The sequence below is a fragment of the Oncorhynchus masou genome, chromosome 13, assembly GCF_036934945.1.
Source record: "Oncorhynchus masou masou isolate Uvic2021 chromosome 13, UVic_Omas_1.1, whole genome shotgun sequence".
Taxonomy (NCBI): Eukaryota; Metazoa; Chordata; class Actinopteri; order Salmoniformes; family Salmonidae; genus Oncorhynchus; species Oncorhynchus masou.
This window is the reverse complement of record NC_088224.1, coordinates 53,841,753-53,863,853: the sequence shown is the minus strand read 5'-3', so window position 1 is coordinate 53,863,853 and position 22,101 is coordinate 53,841,753. Positions and strand designations below refer to the sequence as shown.

At 41.6% G+C, this 22,101-nt stretch overlaps 1 protein-coding gene across 2 annotated transcripts in view; it reads left to right on the top strand.

The window, feature by feature from the left end:
• Positions 1-1,011: 1,011 nt before the first annotated feature.
• Positions 1,012-22,101, top strand: part of LOC135552588 (uncharacterized) — a 41,485-nt gene continuing 20,395 nt past the window's right edge. For both annotated transcript variants that reach the window (XM_064984295.1, XM_064984297.1), the window contains exons 1-2: positions 1,012-1,303; positions 2,084-3,600. In XM_064984295.1, the coding sequence (XP_064840367.1) occupies positions 2,320-3,600 (1,281 nt within the window). In that variant the 5' untranslated portion in view covers positions 1,012-1,303; positions 2,084-2,319. The remainder of the gene's footprint in view (positions 1,304-2,083; positions 3,601-22,101) is intronic.

The following is a 22,101-nucleotide window of genomic DNA, read 5'->3' as shown; positions in this document are numbered from 1 at the left end:
ACTATAGTTTGTTAACAAGAAATGTGTGGAGTGGTTGAAAAACGAGTTTTAATTACTCCAATCTAAGTGTATGTAAACTTCCGACTTCAACTGTAAGTATTTTTTATATTTACTTTTGATACTTAAGTATATATACAACCAAAGACTTTTAGACTTTTACTCAAGTAGTATTTTACTCTGTGACTTTCACTTTTTTTTTACCTGAGTCATTTTCTATTAAGGTATCTTTACTTTTACTCAAGTATGAAAATTGGGTACTTGTTCCACCACTGCAACTACACATATGTTTGCTTCATCACAAAACTGAAGAGCAACGTCTGTTCAGCAATGTTCCCTCAATTATTTCGTTTTTGGGGCCCTGTGCAAATTTTAGGTCTTTTGTGAGCAGAAACTTGAACCTTGTGAGAATTTTGTGCAATTTCTGGCGCACGTTTACAGTGAACACTGAGACTGTACCCTTACAGTTTAAGACAGTAGCCAATAGTCTGTTGTGGCTATTTGATCATAATGTCGGCCTCCTGGCCTACCAACAAAACACATACAATTTTCACATGGAAATAGCTTTGATTTCTATGATATAGCCTACAGTAGCCTATATGCGGTGTTCGATGCAGGCCTACATTGCATGAGACTTATAAAACGTTTTTACATTATAAAGGGCTTGACATTAATTAATGATTTGTTTACTTAGTCTGTAACACATTGGGCCAAATAGATTACTGTAAATTGCTCTGTTGTATGATGCAAGAAACCACTTTACAAAAAAATATATATTATTACCATACAGACAATTATGGTAATAGATGTAGGCTACCCCATTGCTGACCTATACTTATCTAGAACGGAGCTGATAAATCGCTAACTTGGAAAGAATGTCAACAACTGTGCACACAACCGGCTCTGATCTGAACTGTTCTGAATGACGTGTCCATTTGCACGTGTAACTGACAGGCTCGTTCATGGACAGGAGAGGGCGAGCGAGCGGAGAGAGATAGAGGGGGGGGGGGGTAGAGAGAGATGCTGGGGGAATTACCAGCGGAGAGACACGGGTGGAGAAATGGAGCGTACTTTTTGGTGATTGAGGGGGACCTACTCTGACTCCCGCAGGCAGAAGCGGTAGTTCTCTCCCAAGGACAAGCATATGTTTCCAAATTCCACCCTAGGTGGTGGACATATCTGGATATTAATTAGCTGAACATAAATGAAAATCGTCTGGAACGACAGCAAGGCAATCCCGGAAATAACAGACTTACCCTCAGCCGGTCACGTAGGCTGCGCTACTGGAGCTCTGCGTTCCAAATAGGTAAGTGTACAACCAGCTGACAGATAGTGGGCTATATTTTGCCCGGGTTACTAGTATTCTGCGCTTTATTGAATTGATTTCAAAGTCATAGCTAAACTCACTCAAATAATCCAATATAGGCTATTTGTATTTTGGGAGGAATACAAACACGTGTAGGCTATATTTCTAAGTTATAGGCTATGAATACCGGCTAAACACTAAGTAATACGAATGAGTAACAAGGTGGAGTGGCATGTGTTCTTCAGAGTAGCTGCTCTCACAGTGTGCTTACCCCCTTCTTCGTGACGTGGGGACAGATATCCGTATTATTACGTTTTAATGTATTATTGCCTGAAATATTTCATAAAAATGAAGACGCTTTACACAACCCCTTTTTGTAAGCGACCCTTGCGTTGATATTTTCGAATTGAATTGGTTTATCAAATCAATTCCTATTTAACTACCCGAGCCACGATAGACCAATGTCTGAATGTAATATATGATTCGAATATTATATCTGAATATTTAAAGAAATGTTGACATATTTAAAGTTTGCCAATAAAATGTAGGCCACGTTACAAAATATATTAGGCCTACAATTAAATGTGTCTAGCAAGTTTCGGGTCACTTACAGGTTTCTTCATTTAGGGAGTGTGAATAGCCTAGGCCTGGTTTGAGAATTAGGCTGCTTTGTGTTTAGCAGGACTATTTCGTTCCAAGCCTGTGGGCGATACGATTAGCCTACTTATTGTGGACTAACGGTAATCACAGTCAAGTAATTATTGTATTATTTTGTTTTAGAAACATCATCTCAAGCTTCAGAATATCAGAACATTTCAAGAAAAACCACGAATGAAAGAAACTGAGGCATATTCGGAGCTATTCGGACTTTTTAATATGAAACTTTCCAACGCTGCGGCACCGCTCCTCTCTCACAGACTCGGCAGTTGTACTACACACCCTCTCGCACAGTGGCTCTGGTAAAAAATGAGGCGAGGACGTGGGCTACGTGCACATCCAGCACTAGACGAGATGAAATGGAGAGCTTGGAACACACGGACCTTTTAAATCCAAGCTCTTCCCACGGACATCGCAGTTTTTCAGCCTCGCATGAGAGAGTGACAAACGGTGAACACATATTCGGAGCTGCCGAGCATCACCCTTTCCAGACCAACATGGGACTAAATGGACTAAATAGATACTGCCCGGGCATGGCGCCTGTTGGGAGCGCCACGGCTGCGGAGTTACTGTCAGGTCTGGCTTCCAAAGCAAGCTCTTCCGGAATCATGGTTTTAAAGAAGCAGCCGAATGCTGGGCTGCCGTTCTATAACGGCGGGATCGTGTCTCCGTCCGCAACCATTGAGGGCAGCCACAGTGGGGTTTTGGCGCAAACTCCCAACGGTTGTCCTCTGCAAGTGAGGGGGGTGGGGGAGACACCGAATGGCCTTGCGCAACCCCTCGGCAACAGAGCACGCCTCCTGGAGAATGGGGACAGAGCACAACATGAGAAATGTGCTCTTCTAGTGAAGAGGGCCAATGGTGACCCGCAGGTCAAACCCCACCATCGGAAGCGGAGAGGTGGGGAGAACCGGGACATGGGTCTGGAGATGCCCAAAGGATGTGGCTTGTCAGCGGGGTCAGGTCTAGGATCTCTAGGTATGATGTTCTATGGACCAGGAGAGTCGATAACCCCGGACTGCAAACGGAGACTCGTGGCGGAGAGCGACGTTCACAAAGCAGAGCCCTCCAAACCAGGCAGGGCGGTTCCGCTCGCTGCTAATGGCGACAACAGCGTCAACAATAACCGTAGCAACCACAACCACAGCGCCACCCCTCACCCCCCTTTGCCCGCGCCTCACAGCAACAAGCTGCACCACAATATACACAAGGTGACACAGCTGAGCACCAGGTCCGTTCCAGACCAGACGTCCCCAGTAGAGGCCAACAGCATCCCGTCTCTACGGTTACAGGCCGGGGAGGGCTGGTCGGCGGAGCATATCGCCCAGAAGTACATCGTGCCTTGTATGAATTCCTACGGTATCTGTGTGAAGGACAGTTTCCTGGGGCCACGGCTGGGTGAGTCGGTGATGGGCGAGGTGGAGTGTCTGAATCGCAGCGGGAAGTTCCGCGGCGGTCAGCTGGTTAGCCAGAGGAGCATCCCTTCGCGGAGTATCCGTGGAGACCAGATCGCTTGGGTGGAGGGGCACGAGCCGGGGTGTGAGGGCATCGCCACGCTGATGGCACACATCGACGAGGCCGTGATGCACAGCGCTGCCAACGGGCAGCTGGGAGACTGTGTCATCAACGGGCGCACCAAGGTGAGTGAACGGGGAGGGCGGCAGGAGGACCGAGGTGGTGGGTTTGGGGACAGGAAGGGATGGCGTCATCAGTGGGAGCACCAAGAGGAGGGTAGATGGGGGGGTGGGGGGGGTGAGAAGCTGGGGAAGAGAAATGTAGAGAATTGTGTAAGGGAACAGTGTGAGCTGGGGACTCAATGTCATCAAATGCCATATCCTGCTGAGAGGAGGATGGGGGGTGAGGAGGAGGGGAGGCTGACTGAAATAGAAAGGATTAGTACCAAAATCATTGTTTATATAATTCTACTCTATAGATAGGGGGTGATTAGCTACGGAGTCCCATTTTGATGACATCTTCTATTGTGATGTTGAGCTGTCACTGTCATCTCACTGATAAAGGGTGGGTATGTAATCCCATCTGTTCTGCTCCCTGTCTGATTCATTGTGATAGGGCCACGCCCTCAGGTAAGTGGGGCCATAGCTGTCCTATATGCCCCTAACTTCTCCCATGCCACTGTGTATGCCAGTATGCCCCTATTGTCATGCCACTGTTTATGCCAGTGTTTCACTAGATTCGAAGGCAACTCTTTCAATCTATATCTCTCACCCGTACACCAACAAGGTATTCTTGTGGCTTGGTTTGGCAAGAGTTTGTGTGTTTGTTTGGTTAGTTGGTGTCTGTTTGGATGGCTGTGTACAGTATGTTTGACTGGTTGCTCTCCTAGCCAATCGTAGCTATTTGTATGGCCATGCATGTATGCGCTTGTTTGGATTGTTTATGTCTTTGTGCGTTTTGAGAATATGAATGTATGAAAGAGTGGTTGTTTTTTAACCTTCCTTAGCATGGCATTAAAACTTTGATTTTGCAAAAGCTTAGACAATGGCCAGACATGACAAACATGGTTGAAAATTTGAATTGAACTCAGTGAATTCAGGAAGAAAACAAACAAACAAACAAACAAACAAAGACAAAAATAACATTTTCAAATGAGTCGTTTCTCCTTTTAGGTTTATTGAGAATTCACTAAAAATGAAATGCCCTTTTCAATTGTTGAATTGGAATTTCAGTTTACTTCCTGAATTGACTGATTTCAATTGGAATTGACTTCAATTAGAATTTAGTCCAACGTTGATGACTAAAGAGTGGTAGTTGATTTTGCCCCATCCCTACAAGCCGTACAGAGCCTTGTTGGCTGCAGTGCTGGAAGCTGTCAGTGACCTTGCTCAGTGACGCAGGTCTGGATATTTGAGCCAGGTTATGTCACGGTCCAACATCGGTCTCACCCACTCTCACTGCATTCCCCCAGGTTTCCACCCCACCCTGAACCAGTTTCTCAGCCCACTCAGCCCTCTCCCAAAGCAGAATTCAGACCTATCTAGTCCTTGGTTCAACTAGACTAGAGCATGGCAATACATTATACTGAATATAACCCTATGTGTTGACTGTAAGTCGTTTGATGTAATCTCTTACATTGTGACTACGTTAAATTAACATATTATCTCAGTTGTTCACTACTGCACCTTGACCCCAGGGTCTGCCTCTTACCAGTGGTGTTAGCCATTGCAGAACTGTCTAGACTCTGTCACGCTACATTTAGTCTAAGGAGGTTGGAGTGGAATATTTAATAGGAATATTTATAGTAGCAGAAGTAGTGGTGGTGGGGATAGTAGTCATTCCAGAAGTAGTAGAGGGGGTAGTTGTAATAGTTGTTGTAGTCTTAATAGTAGTAGTAGCTGTAATGTACTGTAGGGTAGTAATAGCAGAAGTAGTGGTGGTGGGGATAGTAGTCATTCCAGAAGTAGTAGAGGGGGTAGTTGTAATAGTTGTTGTAGTCTTAATAGTAGTAGTAGCTGTAATGTACTGTAGGGTAGTAATAGTTGTGGTAGTTGTAGTCTTAATAGTAGTAGTAGCTGTAATGTACTGTAGGGTAGTAATAGTTGAGGTAGTTGTAGTCTTAATAGTAGTAGTAGCTGTAATGTACTGTAGGGTAGTAATAGTTGAGGTAGTTGTAGTCTTAATAGTAGTAGTAGCTGTAATGTACTGTAGGGTAGTAATAGTTGTTGTAGTCTTAATAGTAGTAGTAGCTGTAATGTACTGTAGGGTAGTAATAGTTGTGGTAGTTGTAGTCTTAATAGTAGTAGTAGCTGTAATGTACTGTAGGGTAGTAATAGTTGTGGTCGTTGTAGTCTTAATAGTAGTAGTAGCTGTAATGTACTGTAGGGTAGTAATAGTTGTGGTATTTGTAGTCTTAATAGTAGTAGTAGCTGTAATGTCCTGTAGGGTAGTAATAGCAGAAGTAGTGGTGGTGGGGATAGTAGTTATTCTAGAAGTAGTAGAGGGGGTAGTTGTAATAGTTGTTGTAGTCTTAATAGTAGTAGTAGCTGTAATGTACTGTAGGGTAGTAATAGTTGTGGTATTTGTAGTCTTAATAGTAGTAGTAGCTGTAATGTCCTGTAGGGTAGTAATAGCAGAAGTAGTGGTGGTGGGGATAGTAGTTATTCTAGAAGTAGTAGAGGGGGTAGTTGTAATAGTTGTTGTAGTCTTAATAGTAGTAGTAGCTGTAATGTACTGTAGGGTAGTAATAGTTGTTGTAGTCTTAATAGTAGTAGTAACTGTAATGTACTGTAGGGCAGTAATAGTTGAGGTAGTTGTAGTCTTAATAGTAGTAGTAGCTGTAATGTACTGTAGGGTAGTAATAGTTGAGGTAGTTGTAGTCTTAATAGTAGTAGTAGCTGTAATGTACTGTAGGGTAGTAATAGTTGTGGTAGTTGTAGTCTTAATAGAAGTAGTAGCTGTAATGTACTGTAGGGTAGTAATAGTTGTGGTAGTTGTAGTCTTAATAGTAGTAGTAGCTGTAATGTACTGTAGGGTAGTAATAGTTGAGGTAGTTGTAGTCTTAATAGTAGTAGTAGCTGTAATGTACTGTAGGGTAGTAATAGTTGTGGTAGTCTTAATAGTAGTAGTAGCTGTAATGTACTGTAGGGTAGTAATAGTTGTTGTAGTCTTAATAGTAGTAGTAGCTGTAATGTACTGTAGGGTAGTAATAGTTGTGGTCGTTGTAGTCTTAATAGTAGTAGTAGCTGTAATGTACTGTAAGGGTAGTAATAGTTGTTGTAGTCTTAATAGTAGTAGTAGCTGTAATGTACTGAAGGGTAGTAATAGTTGTGGTAGTTGTAGTCTTAATAGTAGTAGTAGCTGTAATGTACTGTAGGGTAGTAATAGTTGAGGTAGTTGTAGACTCACTCGTGATAGTAGTTAAGCAATTCCATGGTAAAGCAATTATGCTGAGACTAGAGGTCGACCGATTATGATTTTTCAACGCCGATACAGATTATTGGAGGACCAAAAAAGCCAATACCGATTAATCGGACACTTTTCTTTATTTTTTGAAATTTTTAATAATGACAATTACAACAATACTGAATTAACACTTTTTTAACATTTTAACTTAATATAAAACATTAATAAAATCATTTTAGCCTCAAATAAATAATGAAACATGTTCAATTTGGTTTAAATAATGTAAAAGCACAGTGTTGGAGAAGAAAGTAATATGTGCAATGTAAAAAAGCTAACGTTTAAGTTCCTTGCTCAGAACATGAGAACATATGAACGTTGGTGGTTCCTTTTAAGATGAGACTTCAATATTCCAAGGTAAGAGGTTTTAGGTTGTCGTTAATATAGTATTTATAGGACTATTTCTCTCTATACCATTTGTATTTCATATACCTTTGACTATTGGATGTTCTTATAGGCACTATAGTATTGCCAGTGTAACAGTATAGCTCACGTCCCCCTCCTCGCCCCTACCTGGGCTCGAACCAGGAACACTTGAAGCAGCATTACCCATCACTCCACAAAAGCCGCAGCCCTTGCAGCGCAAGGGGAATAACTACTCCAAATCTAAAAGCGAGTGACGTTTGAAACAGTATTAGTGCACACCCAGCTAACTAGCTAGCCATTTCACATTGGTTACACCAGCCATTAGGCTGAAAGGCTTGAAGTCATGAACAGCGCTGTGCTTGCGAAGAGCTGCTGGCAAAACGCACGAAAGTGCTGTTTGAATGAATTATTACGGGCCTGCTGCTGCTCAGTCAGACTGCTCTATCAAATCAGACTTAATTATAACATAATAACACACAGAAATATGAGCCTTTGGTCATTAATATGATCGAATCCGGAAACTATCATTTCGAAAACAAAACGTTTATTTCAGTGAAATACCGAACCATTCGGTATTTTATCTAACAGGTGGCATCCCTAAGTCTAAATATTCTTGTTACATTGCACAACCTTCAATGTATGTCATAATTATGTAAGATTCTGGCAAATTAGTTCGTAATGAGCCAGGCAGCCCAAACTGTTGCATATACCCTGACTCTGCGTGCAATGAACGCAAGAGAAATGACACAATTTCACCAGGTTAATATTGCCTGCTAAACTGGATTAGTAGTTATAACTAGTAATTATGATTGATTGTTTTTTATAAGATAAGTTTAATGCTAGCTAGCAATTTACCTTGGCTTCTACCTCATTCGCGTAACAGGCAGGCTACTCGTGGAGTGCAACTGTTAGAGCGTTGGACTAGTTAACTGTGCGGTTGCAAGATTTGGACCCCTGAGCTGACAAGGTGAAAATCTGGCAGTTAACCCACAGTTCCTAGGCAGTCATTGAAAATAAGAATGTGTTCTTAACTGACTTGCCTAGTTAAATAAAAGGTATAAAAATATATATATATTTTTAATTAATCGGAAATCGGGACACCCAAAAATACCGATTTCCGATTGTTATGAAAACTTGAATTAATCGGTCGACCTCCAGCTGAGACTCACATTTTCCCTTTAAAATCCATACCAAACAAAAACCATTGATTTCAAACTTTACTTAGAAACATTTTCATGCAGAAAGTTTTACAAAAACGCATTACATGAAAAACTGTAGCCGATACAAAGTTTGGTAAACGAAAGAACTGGGATTTTACCGAAGCTCTGTTATCAAGCTTTGCATCGGCACAGTTCTTCCTGTAAATGTATTTTTATTGATTTACTGTGTACATTGTTCAAAAGTAGTCTTTGAGCTTTGAAATCAATGTTTTTTAGGGTAGTAGTGAAAGTTGTAGCGTTAGAAGTAGTAGTAGCTGTAAGGTAAGGTAGGGTAGTAGTAATAGTTGTAGTGTTAGAAGTAGTAGTAGCTGTAAGGTAGGGTAGTAGTAATAGTTGTAGTGTTAGAAGTAGTAGTAGCTGTAATGTAGGGTAGTAGTAATAGTTGTAGCGTTAGAAGTAGTAGTAGCTGTAATGTAGGGTAGTAGTAATAGTTGTAGTGTTAGAAGTAGTAGTAGCTGTAAGGTAAGGTAGGGTAGTAGTAATAGTTGTAGCGTTAGAAGTAGTAGTAGCTGTAAGGTAAGGTAGGGTAGTAGTAATAGTTGTAGCGTTAGAAGTAGTAGTAGCTGTAAGGTAGAGTAGAAGTAATAGTTGTAGCGTTAGAAGTAGTAGTAGGTGTAAGGTAATGTAGGGTAGGGTAGTAGTAATAGTTGTAGTGTTAGAAGTAGTAGTAGAGCTGTAAGGTAGGGTAGGGTAGTAGTAATAGTTATAGCGTTAGTTAGAAGTAGTAGTAGCTGTAAGGTAAGGTAGGGTAGTAGTAATAGTTGTAGTGTTAGAAGTAGTAGTAGCTGTAAGGTAGGGTAGGAGTAATAGTTGTAGCGTTAGAAGTAGTAGTAGCTGTAAGGTAAGGTAGTAGTAATAGGTGTAGTGTTAGAAGTAGTAGTAGCTGTAAGGTAGGGTAGTAGTAATAGTTGTAGTGTTAGAAGCAGTAGTAGATGTAAGGTAAGGTGGGGTAGTAGTAATAGTTGTAGCGTTAGAAGTAGTAGTAGCTGTAAGGTAAGATAAGGTAGGGTAGTAGTAATAGTTGTAGTGTTAGAAGTAGTAGTAGCTGTAAGGTAATGTAGGGTAGTAGTAATAGGTGTAGTGTTAGAAGTAGTAGTAGCTGTAAGGTAGGGTAGTAGTAATAGTTGTAGCGGTAGAAGTAGTAGTAGCTGTAAGGTAATGTAGGGTAGTAGTAATAGTTGTAGCGTTAGAAGTAGTAGTAGCTGTAATGTAGGGTAGGAGTAATAGTTGTACTGTTAAAAGTAGTAGTAGCTGTAAGGTAGGGTAGTAGTAATAGTTGTAGCGTTAGAAGTAGTAGTAGCTGTAAGGTAAGGTAGGGTAGTAGTAATAGTTGTAGTGTTAGAAGTAGTAGTAGCTGTAAGGTAATGTAGGGTAGTAGTAATAGTTGTAGTGTTAGAAGTAGTAGTAGCTGTAATGTAGGGTAGTAGTAATAGTTGTAGTGTTAGAAGTAGTAGTAGCTGTAAGGTAAGGTAGGGTAGTGGTAATAGTTGTAGCGTTAGAAGTAGTAGTAGCTGTAAGGTCGGGTAGTAGTAATAGTTGTAGTGTTAGAAGGAGTAGTAGCTGTAATGTAGGGTAGTAGTAATAGTTGTAGTGTTAGAAGTAGTAGAAGCTGTAAGGTAAGGTAGGGTAGTAGTAATAGTTGTAGCGTTAGAAGTAGTAGTAGCTGTAAGGTAAGATAAGGTAGGGTAGTAGTAATAGTTGTAGTGTTAGAAGTAGTAGTAGCTGTAAGGTAGGGTAGTAGTAATAGTTGTAGTGTTAGAAGTAGTAGTAGCTGTAATGTAGGGTAGTAGTAATAGTTGTAGTGTTAGAAGTAGTAGTAGCTGTAATGTAGGGTAGTAGTAATAGTTGTAGTGTTAGAAGTAGTAGAAGCTGTAAGGTAAGGTAGGGTAGTGGTAATAGTTGTAGCGTTAGAAGTAGTAGTAGCTGTAAGGTAAGATAAGGTAGGGTAGTAGTAATAGTTGTAGTGTTAGAAGTAGTAGTAGCTGTAAGGTAGGGTAGTAGTAATAGTTGTAGTGTTAGAAGTAGTAGTAGCTGTAAGGTAGGGTAGTAGTAATAGTTGTAGTGTTAGAAGTAGTAGTAGCTGTAATGTAGGGTAGTAGTAATAGTTGTAGTGTTAGAAGTAGTAGTAGCTGTAATGTAGGGTAGTAGTAATAGTTGTAGTGTTAGAAGTAGTAGAAGCTGTAAGGTAAGGTAGGGTAGTGGTAATAGTTGTAGCGTTAGAAGTAGTAGTAGCTGTAAGGTAAGATAAGGTAGGGTAGTAGTAATAGTTGTAGTGTTAGAAGTAGTAGTAGCTGTAAGGTAAGGTAGGGTAGTAGTAATAGTTGTAGTGTTAGAAGTAGTAGTAGCTGTAAGGTAGGGTAGTAGTAATAGTTGTAGTGTTAGAAGTAGTAGTAGCTGTAATGTAGGGTAGTAGTAATAGTTGTAGTGTTAGAAGTAGTAGTAGCTGTAAGGTAAGGTAGGGTAGTAGTAATAGTAGTGTTATAAGTAGTAGTAGCTGTAAGGTAATGTAGGGTCGTAGTAATAGTTGTAGCGGTAGAAGTAGTAGTAGCTGTAAGGTAAGGTAGGGTAGTAGTAATAGTTGTACTGTTAGAAGTAGTCGTAGCTGTAAGGTAATGTAGGGTAGTAGTAATAGTTGTAGTGTTAGAAGTAGTAGTAGCTGTAATGTAGGGTAGTAGTAATAGTTGTAGTGTTAGAAGTAGTAGTAGCTGTAAGGTAAGGTAGGGTGGTGGTAATAGTTGTAGCGTTAGAAGTAGTAGTAGCTGTAAGGTCGGGTAGTAGTAATAGTTGTAGCGTTAGAAGTAGTAGTAGCTGTAATGTAGGGTAGTAGTAATAGTTGTAGCGTTAGAAGTAGTAGTAGCTGTAAGGTAGAGTAGTAGTAATAGTTGTAGCGTTAGAAGTAGTAGTAGCTGTAAGGTAATGTAGGGTGGTAGTAATAGTTGTAGCGTTAGAAGTAGTAGTAGCTGTAAGTTAAGGTAGTAGTAATAGTTGTAGCGTTAGAAGTAGTAGTAGCTGTAAGGTAGAGTAGTAGTAATAGTTGTAGCGGTAGAAGTAGTAGTAGCTGTAAGGTAATGTAGGGTAGTAGTAATAGTTGTAGCGTTAGAAGTAGTAGTAGCTGTAAGGTAATGTAGGGTAGTAGTAATAGTTGTAGCGTTAGAAGTAGTAGTAGCTGTAATGTAGGGTAGGAGTAATAGTTGTACTGTTAAAAGTAGTAGTAGCTGTAAGGTAGGGTAGTAGTAATAGTTGTAGTGTTAGAAGTAGTAGTAGCTGTAATGTAGGGTAGTAGTAATAGTTGTAGTGTTAGAAGTAGTAGTAGCTGTAAGGTAAGGTAGGGTAGTGGTAATAGTTGTAGCGTTAGAAGTAGTAGTAGCTGTAAGGTCGGGTAGTAGTAATAGTTGTAGTGTTAGAAGTAGTAGTAGCTGTAAGGTAGGGTAGTAGTAATAGTTGTAGTGTTAGAAGTAGTAGTAGCTGTAATGTAGTGTAGTAGTAATAGTTGTAGTGTTAGAAGTAGTCGTAGCTGTAAGGTAATGTAGGGTAGTAATAATAGTTGTAGTGTTAGAAGTAGTAGTAGCTGTAATGTAGGGTAGTAGTAATAGTTGTAGTGTTAGAAGTAGTAGTAGCTGTAAGGTAAGGTAGGGTAGTGGTAATAGTTGTAGCGTTAGAAGTAGTAGTAGCTGTAAGGTCGGGTAGTAGTAATAGTTGTAGTGTTAGAAGTAGTAGTAGCTGTAAGGTAGGGTAGTAGTAATAGTTGGAGTGTTAGAAGTAGTAGTAGCTGTAATGTAGGGTAGTAGTAATAGTTTTAGTGTTAGAAGTAGTAGTAGCTGTAATGTAGGGTAGTAGTAATAGTTGTAGCGTTAGAAGTAGTAGTAGCTGTAATGTAGGGTCGTAGTAATAGTTGTAGCGTTAGAAGTAGTAGTAGCTGTAATGTAGGGTCGTAGTAATAGTTGTAGTGTTAGAAGTAGTAGTAGCTGTAAGGTAAGGTATGGTAGTGGTAATAGTTGTAGCGTTAGAAGTAGTAGTAGCTGTAAGGTCGGGTAGTAGTAATAGTTGTAGCGTTAGAAGTAGTAGTAGCTGTAAGGTAGAGTAGTAGTAATAGTTGTAGCGTTAGAAGTAGTAGTAGCTGTAAGGTAATGTAGGGTAGTAGTAATAGTTGTAGTGTTAGAAGTAGTAGTAGCTGTAAGGTAGGGTAGTAGTAATAGTTGTAGTGTTAGAAGTAGTAGTAGCTGTAATGTAGGGTAGTAGTAATAGTTGTAGTGTTAGAAGTAGTAGTAGCTGTAAGGTAAGGTAGGGTAGTAGTAATAGTTGTAGTGTTATAAGTAGTAGTAGCTGTAAGGTAATGTAGGGTCGTAGTAATAGTTGTAGCGGTAGAAGTAGTAGTAGCTGTAAGGTAAGGTAGGGTAGTAGTAATAGTTGTACTGTTAGAAGTAGTCGTAGCTGTAAGGTAATGTAGGGTAGTAGTAATAGTTGTAGTGTTAGAAGTAGTAGTAGCTGTAATGTAGGGTAGTAGTAATAGTTGTAGTGTTAGAAGTAGTAGTAGCTGTAAGGTAAGGTAGGGTGGTGGTAATAGTTGTAGCGTTAGAAGTAGTAGTAGCTGTAAGGTCGGGTAGTAGTAATAGTTGTAGCGTTAGAAGTAGTAGTAGCTGTAATGTAGGGTAGTAGTAATAGTTGTAGCGTTAGAAGTAGTAGTAGCTGTAAGGTAGAGTAGTAGTAATAGTTGTAGCGTTAGAAGTAGTAGTAGCTGTAAGTTAAGGTAGTAGTAATAGTTGTAGCGTTAGAAGTAGTAGTAGCTGTAAGGTAGAGTAGTAGTAATAGTTGTAGCGGTAGAAGTAGTAGTAGCTGTAAGGTAATGTAGGGTAGTAGTAATAGTTGTAGCGTTAGAAGTAGTCGTAGCTGTAAGGTAATGTAGGGTAGTAGTAATAGTTGTAGCGTTAGAAGTAGTAGTAGCTGTAAGGTAAGGTAGGGTAGTAGTAATAGTTGTAGTGTTAGAAGTAGTAGAAGCTGTAATGTAGGGTAGGAGTAATAGTTGTACTGTTAAAAGTAGTAGTAGCTGTAAGGTAGGGTAGTAGTAATAGTTGTAGTGTTAGAAGTAGTAGTAGCTGTAATGTAGTGTAGTAGTAATAGTTGTAGTGTTAGAAGTAGTCGTAGCTGTAAGGTAATGTAGGGTAGTAATAATAGTTGTAGTGTTAGAAGTAGTAGTAGCTGTAATGTAGGGTAGTAGTAATAGTTGTAGTGTTAGAAGTAGTAGTAGCTGTAAGGTAGGGTAGTAGTAATAGTTGTAGCGTTAGAAGTAGTTGTAGCTGTAAGGTAAGGTAGGGTAGTGGTAATAGTTGTAGCGTTAGAAGTAGTAGTAGCTGTAAGGTAGGGTAGTAGTAATAGTTGTAGTGTTAGAAGTAGTAGTAGCTGTAATGTAGGGTAGTAGTAACAGTTGTAGTGTTAGAAGTAGTAGTAGCTGTAAGGTAAGGTAGGGTAGTAGTAATAGTTGTAGTGTTAGAAGTAGTAGTAGCTGTAGGGTAATGTAGGGTAGTAGTAATAGTTGTAGTGTTAGAAGTAGTAGTAGCTGTAATGTAGGGTAGTAGTCATAGTTGTAGTGTTAGAAGTAGTAGTAGCTGTAAGGTAAGGTAGGGTAGTAGTAATAGTTGTAGTGTTAGAAGTAGTAGAAGCTGTAAGGTAAGGTAGGGTAGTGGTAATAGTTGTAGCGTTAGAAGTAGTATTAGCTGTAAGGTAAGATAAGGTAGGGTAGTAGTAATAGTTGTAGTGTTAGAAGTAGTAGTAGCTGTAAGGTAGGGTAGTTGTAATAGTTGTAGTGTTAGAAGTAGTAGTAGCTGTAATGTAGGGTAGTAGTCATAGTTGTAGTGTTAGAAGTAGTAGTAGCTGTAAGGTAAGGTAGGGTAGTAGTAATAGTTGTAGTGTTAGAAGTAGTAGTAGCTGTAAGGTAAGGTAGGGTAGTAGTAATAGTTGTAGTGTTAGAAGTAGTAGTAGCTGTAAGGTAAGGTAGGGTAGTAGTAATAGTTGTAGTGTTAGAAGTAGTAGTAGCTGTAAGGTAAGGTAGGGTAGTAGTAATAGTTGTAGTGTTAGAAGTAGTAGTAGCTGTAAGGTAAGGTAGGGTAGTAGTAATAGTTGTAGTGTTAGAAGTAGTAGTAGCTGTAAGGTAGGGTAGTAGTAATAGTTGTAGCGTTAGAAGTAGTAGTAGCTGTAAGGTAGGGTAGTAGTAATAGTTGTAGCGTTAGAAGTAGTTGTAGCTGTAAGGTAAGGTAGGGTAGTAGTAATAGTTGTAGTGTTAGAAGTAGTAGTAGCTGTAAGGTAGGGTAGTAGTAATACTTGTAGCGTTAGAAGTAGTAGTAGCTGTAAGGTAGGGTAGTAGTAATAGTTGTAGCGTTAGAAGTAGTTGTAGCTGTAAGGTAAGGTAGGGTAGTAGTAATAGTTGTAGTGTTAGAAGTAGTAGTAGCTGTAAGGTAGGGTAGTAGTAATAGTTGTAGTGTTGGAAGTAGTAGGAGCTGTAAGGTAAGGTAGGGTAGTAGTAATAGTTGTAGTGTTAGAAGTAGTAGTAGCTGTAAGGTAGGGTAGTAGTAATAGTTGTAGCGTTAGAAGTAGTAGTAGCTGTAAGGTAATGTAGGGTAGTGGTAATAGTTGTAGCGTTAGAAGTAGTAGTAGCTGTAAGGTAGGGTAGTAGTAATAGTTGTAGCATTAGAAGTAGTAGTAGCTGTAAGGTAGGGTGTTAGTAATAGTTGTAGCGTTAGAAGTAGTAGTAGCTGTAAAGTATGGTAGTAGTAATAGTTGTAGCGTTAGAAGTAGTAGTAGCTGTAAGGTAAGGTAGGGTAGTAGTCGTGGTAGTTGTCGTAGTGGTACTGCAGTAGTTGTGGATTTAGGCTAGTGTGCGAGCAGGGTACCAGTTCCAAGGTTGACGGTGTGTGTGTGTGTGCAGTAGAGATGTGAGGGGTAGCAGCAGTACCAGTGTTCAGTTGGTAGGAGCTGACAGAATACGTTTGGGATCTACACCTAACCTGGGCGGCAGTCAATACCACCCGTGTGTGTGTGTGTGTGTGTGTGTGTGTGTGTGTGTGTGTGTGTGTGTGTGTGTGTGTGTGTGTGTGTGTGTGTGTGTGTGTGTGTGTACACACTACATAATCAAACCATAGCTGTGAGGTGACCCAGTCGGCAAAGTAAAGAGAGACACCTTCCTCCCAAAGTGATGTACTTTGTGTAATACCCAGACACCATGTGTTTTAACAGAGATGTCACTCTCCCAGACATCAGCCCTTCGCTCCTCTGTCATGGAACTGACTATTATGCTTCTAGGTCAAATGTTATGCTTGCTCTGCTCCATAGGTGTGGCAGGCAGGCAGCTGATGGTAAAAGGGTTAGTTAAGTATCAAGCCAATGTTGCTACCTATGCTGTATGTTTCACACCCAACTCCTCTAATCTAGCCTTGGCATACTGTGCCATATTGAATGGAAAGAATGTTGTGTGTTAAATAGTGTAGTTGAAGTTGATAGAACAGTAGGAATGAGTCATAGATCAAGGAATCAATTGAGGGGGTGGGTGAGGCAAAGGTTAGACTGAGGAACAGAAAGGGAGGGAGGTTGTGCTACTAATTTACAAGGTGATTGTACCAGCAGTTCTATTCTCTCTAATTTACAGTTGAAGTCGGACGTTTACATACATCTTAGCCAAATACATTTAACCTCGGCTTTACACAATTCCTGACATTTAATCCGAATACAAATTCCCCATTTTTAGGTCAGTTAGGATCACCACTTTAATTTTAAGAGAGAGAATTATTTATTTCAGCTTTTATTTCTTTCATCACATTCCCAGTGGGTCAGAAATTTACATACATTCAATTGGTATTTGGTAGCATTGCCTTTAAATTGTTTAACTTGGGTCAAACATTTTGGGTAGCCTTCCACAAGCTTCCCACAATAAGTTGGGTGAATTTTGGCCCATTCCTCCTGACAGAGCTGGTGTACCTGAGTTAGGTTTGTAGGCCTCCTTGCTCGCAGATGCTTTTTTCAGTTCTACCCACAAATGTTCTATAGGATTGAGGTCAGGGCTTTGTGATGGCCACTCCAATACCTCAACTTTGTTGTCCTTAAGCCATTTTGCCACAACTTTGGAAGTATGCTTGGGTTCATTGTCCATTTGGAAGACCCATTTAACTTCCTGACTGAAGTCTTGAGACGTTGCTTCAATATATCCACATAATTTTCCTCCCTCATGATGCCATCTATTTTGTGAAGTGCACCAGTCCCTCCTGCAGCAAAGAACCCCCAGAACATGACGCTGCCACACCCGTGCTTCACGGTTGGGATGATGTTTTTCGGCTTGCAAGCATCCTCCCTTTTCCTCCAAACATAACGATGGTCATTATGGCCAAAGAGTTCAATTTTTGTTTCATCAGACCAGAGGACATTTCATCAAAAAGTATGATCTTTGTTCCAATGTGCAGTTGCAAACCGTAGTCTGGCTTTTTTATGGCGGTTTTGGAGCAGTGGCTTCTTCCTTGCTGAGTGGCCTTTCAGGTTATGTTGATATAGGACTCGTTTTACTGTGGATATAGTTACTTTTGTACCTGTTTCCTCCAGCATCTTCACAAGGTCCTTTGCTCCCAAGGATGAACCAGACTTGTGGAGGTCTTGGCTGATTTCTTTTGATTTTCCCATGATGTCAAGCAAAGTTTGAAGGTAGGCCTTGAATACATCCACGGGCACACCTCCAATTGACTCAAATTATGTCAATTAGCCTATCAGAAGCTTCTAAAGCCATGACATAAATTTCTGGAATTTTCCAAGCTGTTTAAAGGCACAGTTATCATAGTTTATATAAACTTCTGACCCCCCCCCAAAATTGTGATACAGTGAATTATAGATGAAATAATCTGTCTGTAAACAGATCATCAGTCATTTTTCTAATGTCGACTCTGCGATGCAGAGTTCCTCTGTCCAGTGTCTGTTCTTTTGCCCAACTTAATCTTTTATTTTTATTGGCCAGTCTGAGATGTTACTTTTTCTTTGCAACTCTGCCTAGAAGGCCAGCATCCCGGGGTTGCCTCGTCACTGTTGACGTTGAGACTGGTGTTTTGCAGGTACTATTTAATGAATCTGCCAGTTGAGGACTTGTGAGGCGTCTGTTTCTCAAACGAGACACACTAATGTACTTGTCCTCTTGCTTAGTTGTGCACCGGGGCCTCCCACTCCTCTTTCTATTCTGGTTAGGGCCAGTTTGCGCTGTTCTGTGAGATCTTGTGTACGAGATCTTCAGTTTCTTGGCAATTTCTCGCTTGGAATAGCCTTCATTTCTCAGAACAAGAATATACTGACGAGTTTCAGAAGAAAGGTCTTTGTTTCTGGACATTTTGAACCTGTAATCGAACCCACAAATGCTGATGCTCCAGATACTCAACTAGTCTAAAGAAGGACAGTTTTATTGCTTCTTTAATCAGAACAACAGTTTTCAGCTGTGCTAACATAATTGCAAAGGATTTTCTAATGATCAATTCGCCTTTTAAAATTATAAACTTGGATTAGCTAACACAATGTGCCATTGGAACACAGAAGTGATGGTTGCTGATAATGGGCCTCTGTACGCCTATGTAGATATTCCATTCAAAATCAGCCGTTTCCAGCTACAATACTCATTTACGACATTAACAATGTCTACACAGTATTTCTGATCAATTTGATGTTATTTTAATGGACCCCCAAAAAAAAAATCTTTCAAAAACAATAATTTCTTGACCCTGAACTTTTGAACGGTAGTGCATAGAAAAAAATAAGGTGCAAAATGCAGAAATAGTTTGCCTATTTTAGGTTTGTGACAAAACAAGCCATTTATAGTGTGGAGCATCATTGTACCATCTAACCCACTGTGAAATATCTTTTCAATAACCCCACATATTGTATTTTCAGCTGTTTGAAGCTGGTGCACAAAACCGAAAGATTTGAAAAAAAATCAACAAACAAAACACAAAAAAAGCTTAATTAAACTTAAGGGAAGCATAGAAATAGCGCACATAGAACATATCTACTGCTTCTTAGACCTGCTTTCGGTGAGAATGACAGATCAATGTGAATTTAGTCGGGTCTCCCAAACAGTTACATATTGTAGCTTTTAATACTTTTTATTTATTGGTTTTTAAATCAAAACAGAATCACTAAATATACATTTACCCCCTTTCCCCAATCTGAAACTTGCTTTCCTTTTCCTATGTCGATCTGTACGTAGCTCCAATCTGTATTAGCCTACTGTCTATATGGTTCAGTAAGTACCATGTCCCCTGCTTTGTTTTCTCTCTATAGTTGTATATTCTTTCCCTTGTCCCTCTTTCTCATTGTTCCCTCTCCCCCCTTCTCTCTTTCTGTCCTCTCTCCCGCGTCTTATCAGCCCCTCTCTAGCTTGTCTGCCAACTATTTCCCCTCCGTTTCCTTGGTAACGGGGCCATACAGCGCATAGCACTGCAGTGTGTGTGTGTGTGTGTGTGTGTGTGTGTGTGTGTGTGTGTGTGTGTGTGTGTGTGTGTGTGTGTGTGTGTGTGTGTGTGTGAGAGTGTGAGAGTGTGAGAGTGTGAGAGTGTGTGCCCAGATTAATGCCACCAATAGCACCAGCTGGAGCTCAACCCAATGCGCACTCGGCAAACACACACCAGCTCGAGCTGCATCCAAGCACAACGCAGCAGCGCCGGTATATCACCAGAAAAGAGGCCGAGAGAAAGAGCGGCAGAGAGAGGGATGGATAGAGCGGGGGAGAGAGAGAGAGAGAGTAGTAGATGAAGAGAAGGAAGAGGGAGATATGTTAGATATGGAGCGACGGAGGTGCTTATCGAAGGTGTGAGATGAGAGGAGGTATAGAGGGGTAGACGGAGCGCGATGCGGCAGCCGTATCGTAATGAGTGTCTGGTGCAGCGTGCCCTCAGATGCCCCTCCCAGAGAGCCAGCCGCGCTGCTGCACACAGGATCAAACAGGGTGATGCTAGCAACTAGCATTTTGCCTTGCACACACACGGTGCAGTACCAAGACAAAGAGATATCTAAGACCAAATGATGAGAGCTTCATATAGGCTTTAAGGTACTGAGCGGATCACACTGCTCTCACTTTTTGTCCTTACCCATTCCGTTTACAGAAGGCTGAAGGATAATGTAACCATTGCACTTGAATGCAAAAATTGTTTTAAAGAGTATTTACTTTTCTCTGGGTGGGCTCTTAGGAGATTTTAGTGCTTGTTGTTTCTCCAGGGAGAATAGGCTTTGGATGGGCCTGGTTCGTGTGACCTCATCTTGTTTTGGAGAATGGCACAGCAGGGGTTGATGACTCATACTGACTCTGAAGGCAGTCCGGGAATCTGGTTTGGTGTCCTATGCTAAACATTAACCCACCCACCTTTTTTCAAGTGATTTTCACATACAGAGAGCACTGGCCAAATGCATTTCATCTTGGGTTTGACATTGTGTGTCACTGTTTGTCTCGGTGTTAGTGTGTGAATGCCTGTGCGTTTTAGATTGTGTTTGTTTGCGTGCGATCTCAAGATGTCGCTGACAGTAAGCCGGCTTGGTTGGGTATGTGTTTGCATGCAGGGTCACTGGTGGTTAGTGTGATGTTCTGATGTACAGGGCAGGGGAGACAGTGTAGGAACATTTTAAATAGAGAGTGTACATAGTGTAATTGACTGCTTTGCCATGTTACCGGGGGAAGCGCGCTCACACACACACACACACACACACCCTCAAGCCTGTGGTTCGTGTGACTCACGCAAGATGGTGGGGGGTACATCACCCGGCATGACTCAAGGTTGATCAGTTTTTTTTCTGCTCGACACTTGACATATTAACAAGTATACACTCAGCCGCAGTGGAGGGAAAGTGATTTTAGTATGGAAACTGTGAGAAGATGGATGTAAGATTAGAGAGGTGAGGAGATAGATGGAAATATAATGAGATTATAATGGATGACTATCCAATCGTTTCTGCCACTAGAAATAAACCTGTAACAGTGCACTCCTATTTTCCTCCAAGAATTCAGACAGGCATGGTGCATTACATGATCAACTCGTGTCAGCTCAGCTGGTTATTCAGGCCCGAGACGGACGGCTTACAGTAGGTCCACAGAGAGCCATAGAACCCAGTGAGGCTCCGTCGGTCCTTAGCTCAGCCTTACTGACTCATCAGGAAACACACAGGCCAGCTGAGCACACAGAGTTCGCCTCAGTCTAACACACGTCACATTTATCACGTGTCTGATCGACTCAGAATTTGCCAGCACCGCTCACCTCAGCCCAGTCCAGTATAACTCACACAGGCCCACTTTAAGCTAAGCTCAGCCTGGCAAATCCCCAGCCCATCCCAGCCCAGAATACACCAACCTATCCCAGTGCTAGCTAGTTAGCGTAGCACTACCCTGACTCCCTCCCCTCTCTCCTGTCTGTCTGTGTGTCTGTCTCGCCAGCATCAGGCCCTGTATTTGTTCAGCCCTGCCCCCCTCCTGCCTCTGTCCTCCATGCCTCTTATCTGCTGGCAGTATGCTATGCCTGCGTGCTCAGCCATTTATTTTCCTTTCCAGGAACAGCCTGTTCTCTCTCTCTCTCTCTCTGGCCTTCATCTTGGCAGGCAGGCATGCGGGCTGAGACAGGAGGCAACGCTATTAGGGCATTAATGCTGGTGCCAGTGGTGCCCATTAGATTGGCAAGGAAGCGCAGAGAGATTGAAGAAGGCTGATATGATCGCGACACGTCGGGTCACGCTTGTCGTCACGCTGTTTGACTGACTCGGGGGGGGGGGGCTGGGAGCATATGGAGAGGCAAGCGACTGGGATGCCGTTGTTGGGGGACGGCGTTTGTGTCATTCGTATGCCGGTTTGACTGACTCTCACCGTTCTGGTTGACTACTGGTTTAGAACTGAACAAGCTCTGGGTTGGACTGTCTCGTGTCTATGTGAGCGCTGGTGTACAATAACTTTGTTTTCAGCTGTGTGTGTGTGTGTGTGTGTGTGTGTGTGTGTGTGTGTGTGTGTGTGTGTGTGTGTGTGTGTGTGTGTGTGTGTCCTCCAAGCCAGGGCTGTGGCACGGTACATGTTAATGGTTGTTAAGTAGGGTCATCAAGACTGCGACAGTTGCACATGCTCTCAGGCCAAGACGACTAAGACTACACGCTAATACATAGTGGGGTCAGTGCAAGCATCAAACATCTATTGGCTCGATGTCTACCTCTATAGTGCTTTTCCCTTTTTGTTCCGTTGACATTTTTGTAAGGTTAATGAGTGAGGTTAGAGGACGCGAGGTTAAAGGATGTGACTATTAGTGGCTAAAACGTTCTCGAAGCCCGCTGGAAGCGCTTGACAACATATAAATGTTTACCAGCATTTCTCTGTGCCCCTGACACCGATTGCTTAGCAACAGAGCAGAGTGAATGGAGACGGTGGGATTTTTCATCTCAATCCCAGATCAAGAGCTCTGCCACAGCGAAAGTCAGAACGCAACGCAAGTGCCTTGGTAAGGCCATTTCTTTCCCAGAATGCAACACCCATGGTGCTGATGACGTCGCATTTCCCAGAAGCAGCATGGCCCACTAGGGGATCTGACCCTGGCGTGAACACCGTTGACTAACTGTAAGCCTCGACCCCTCTGACCCCCCCCCCCCCCCCCCACACACACA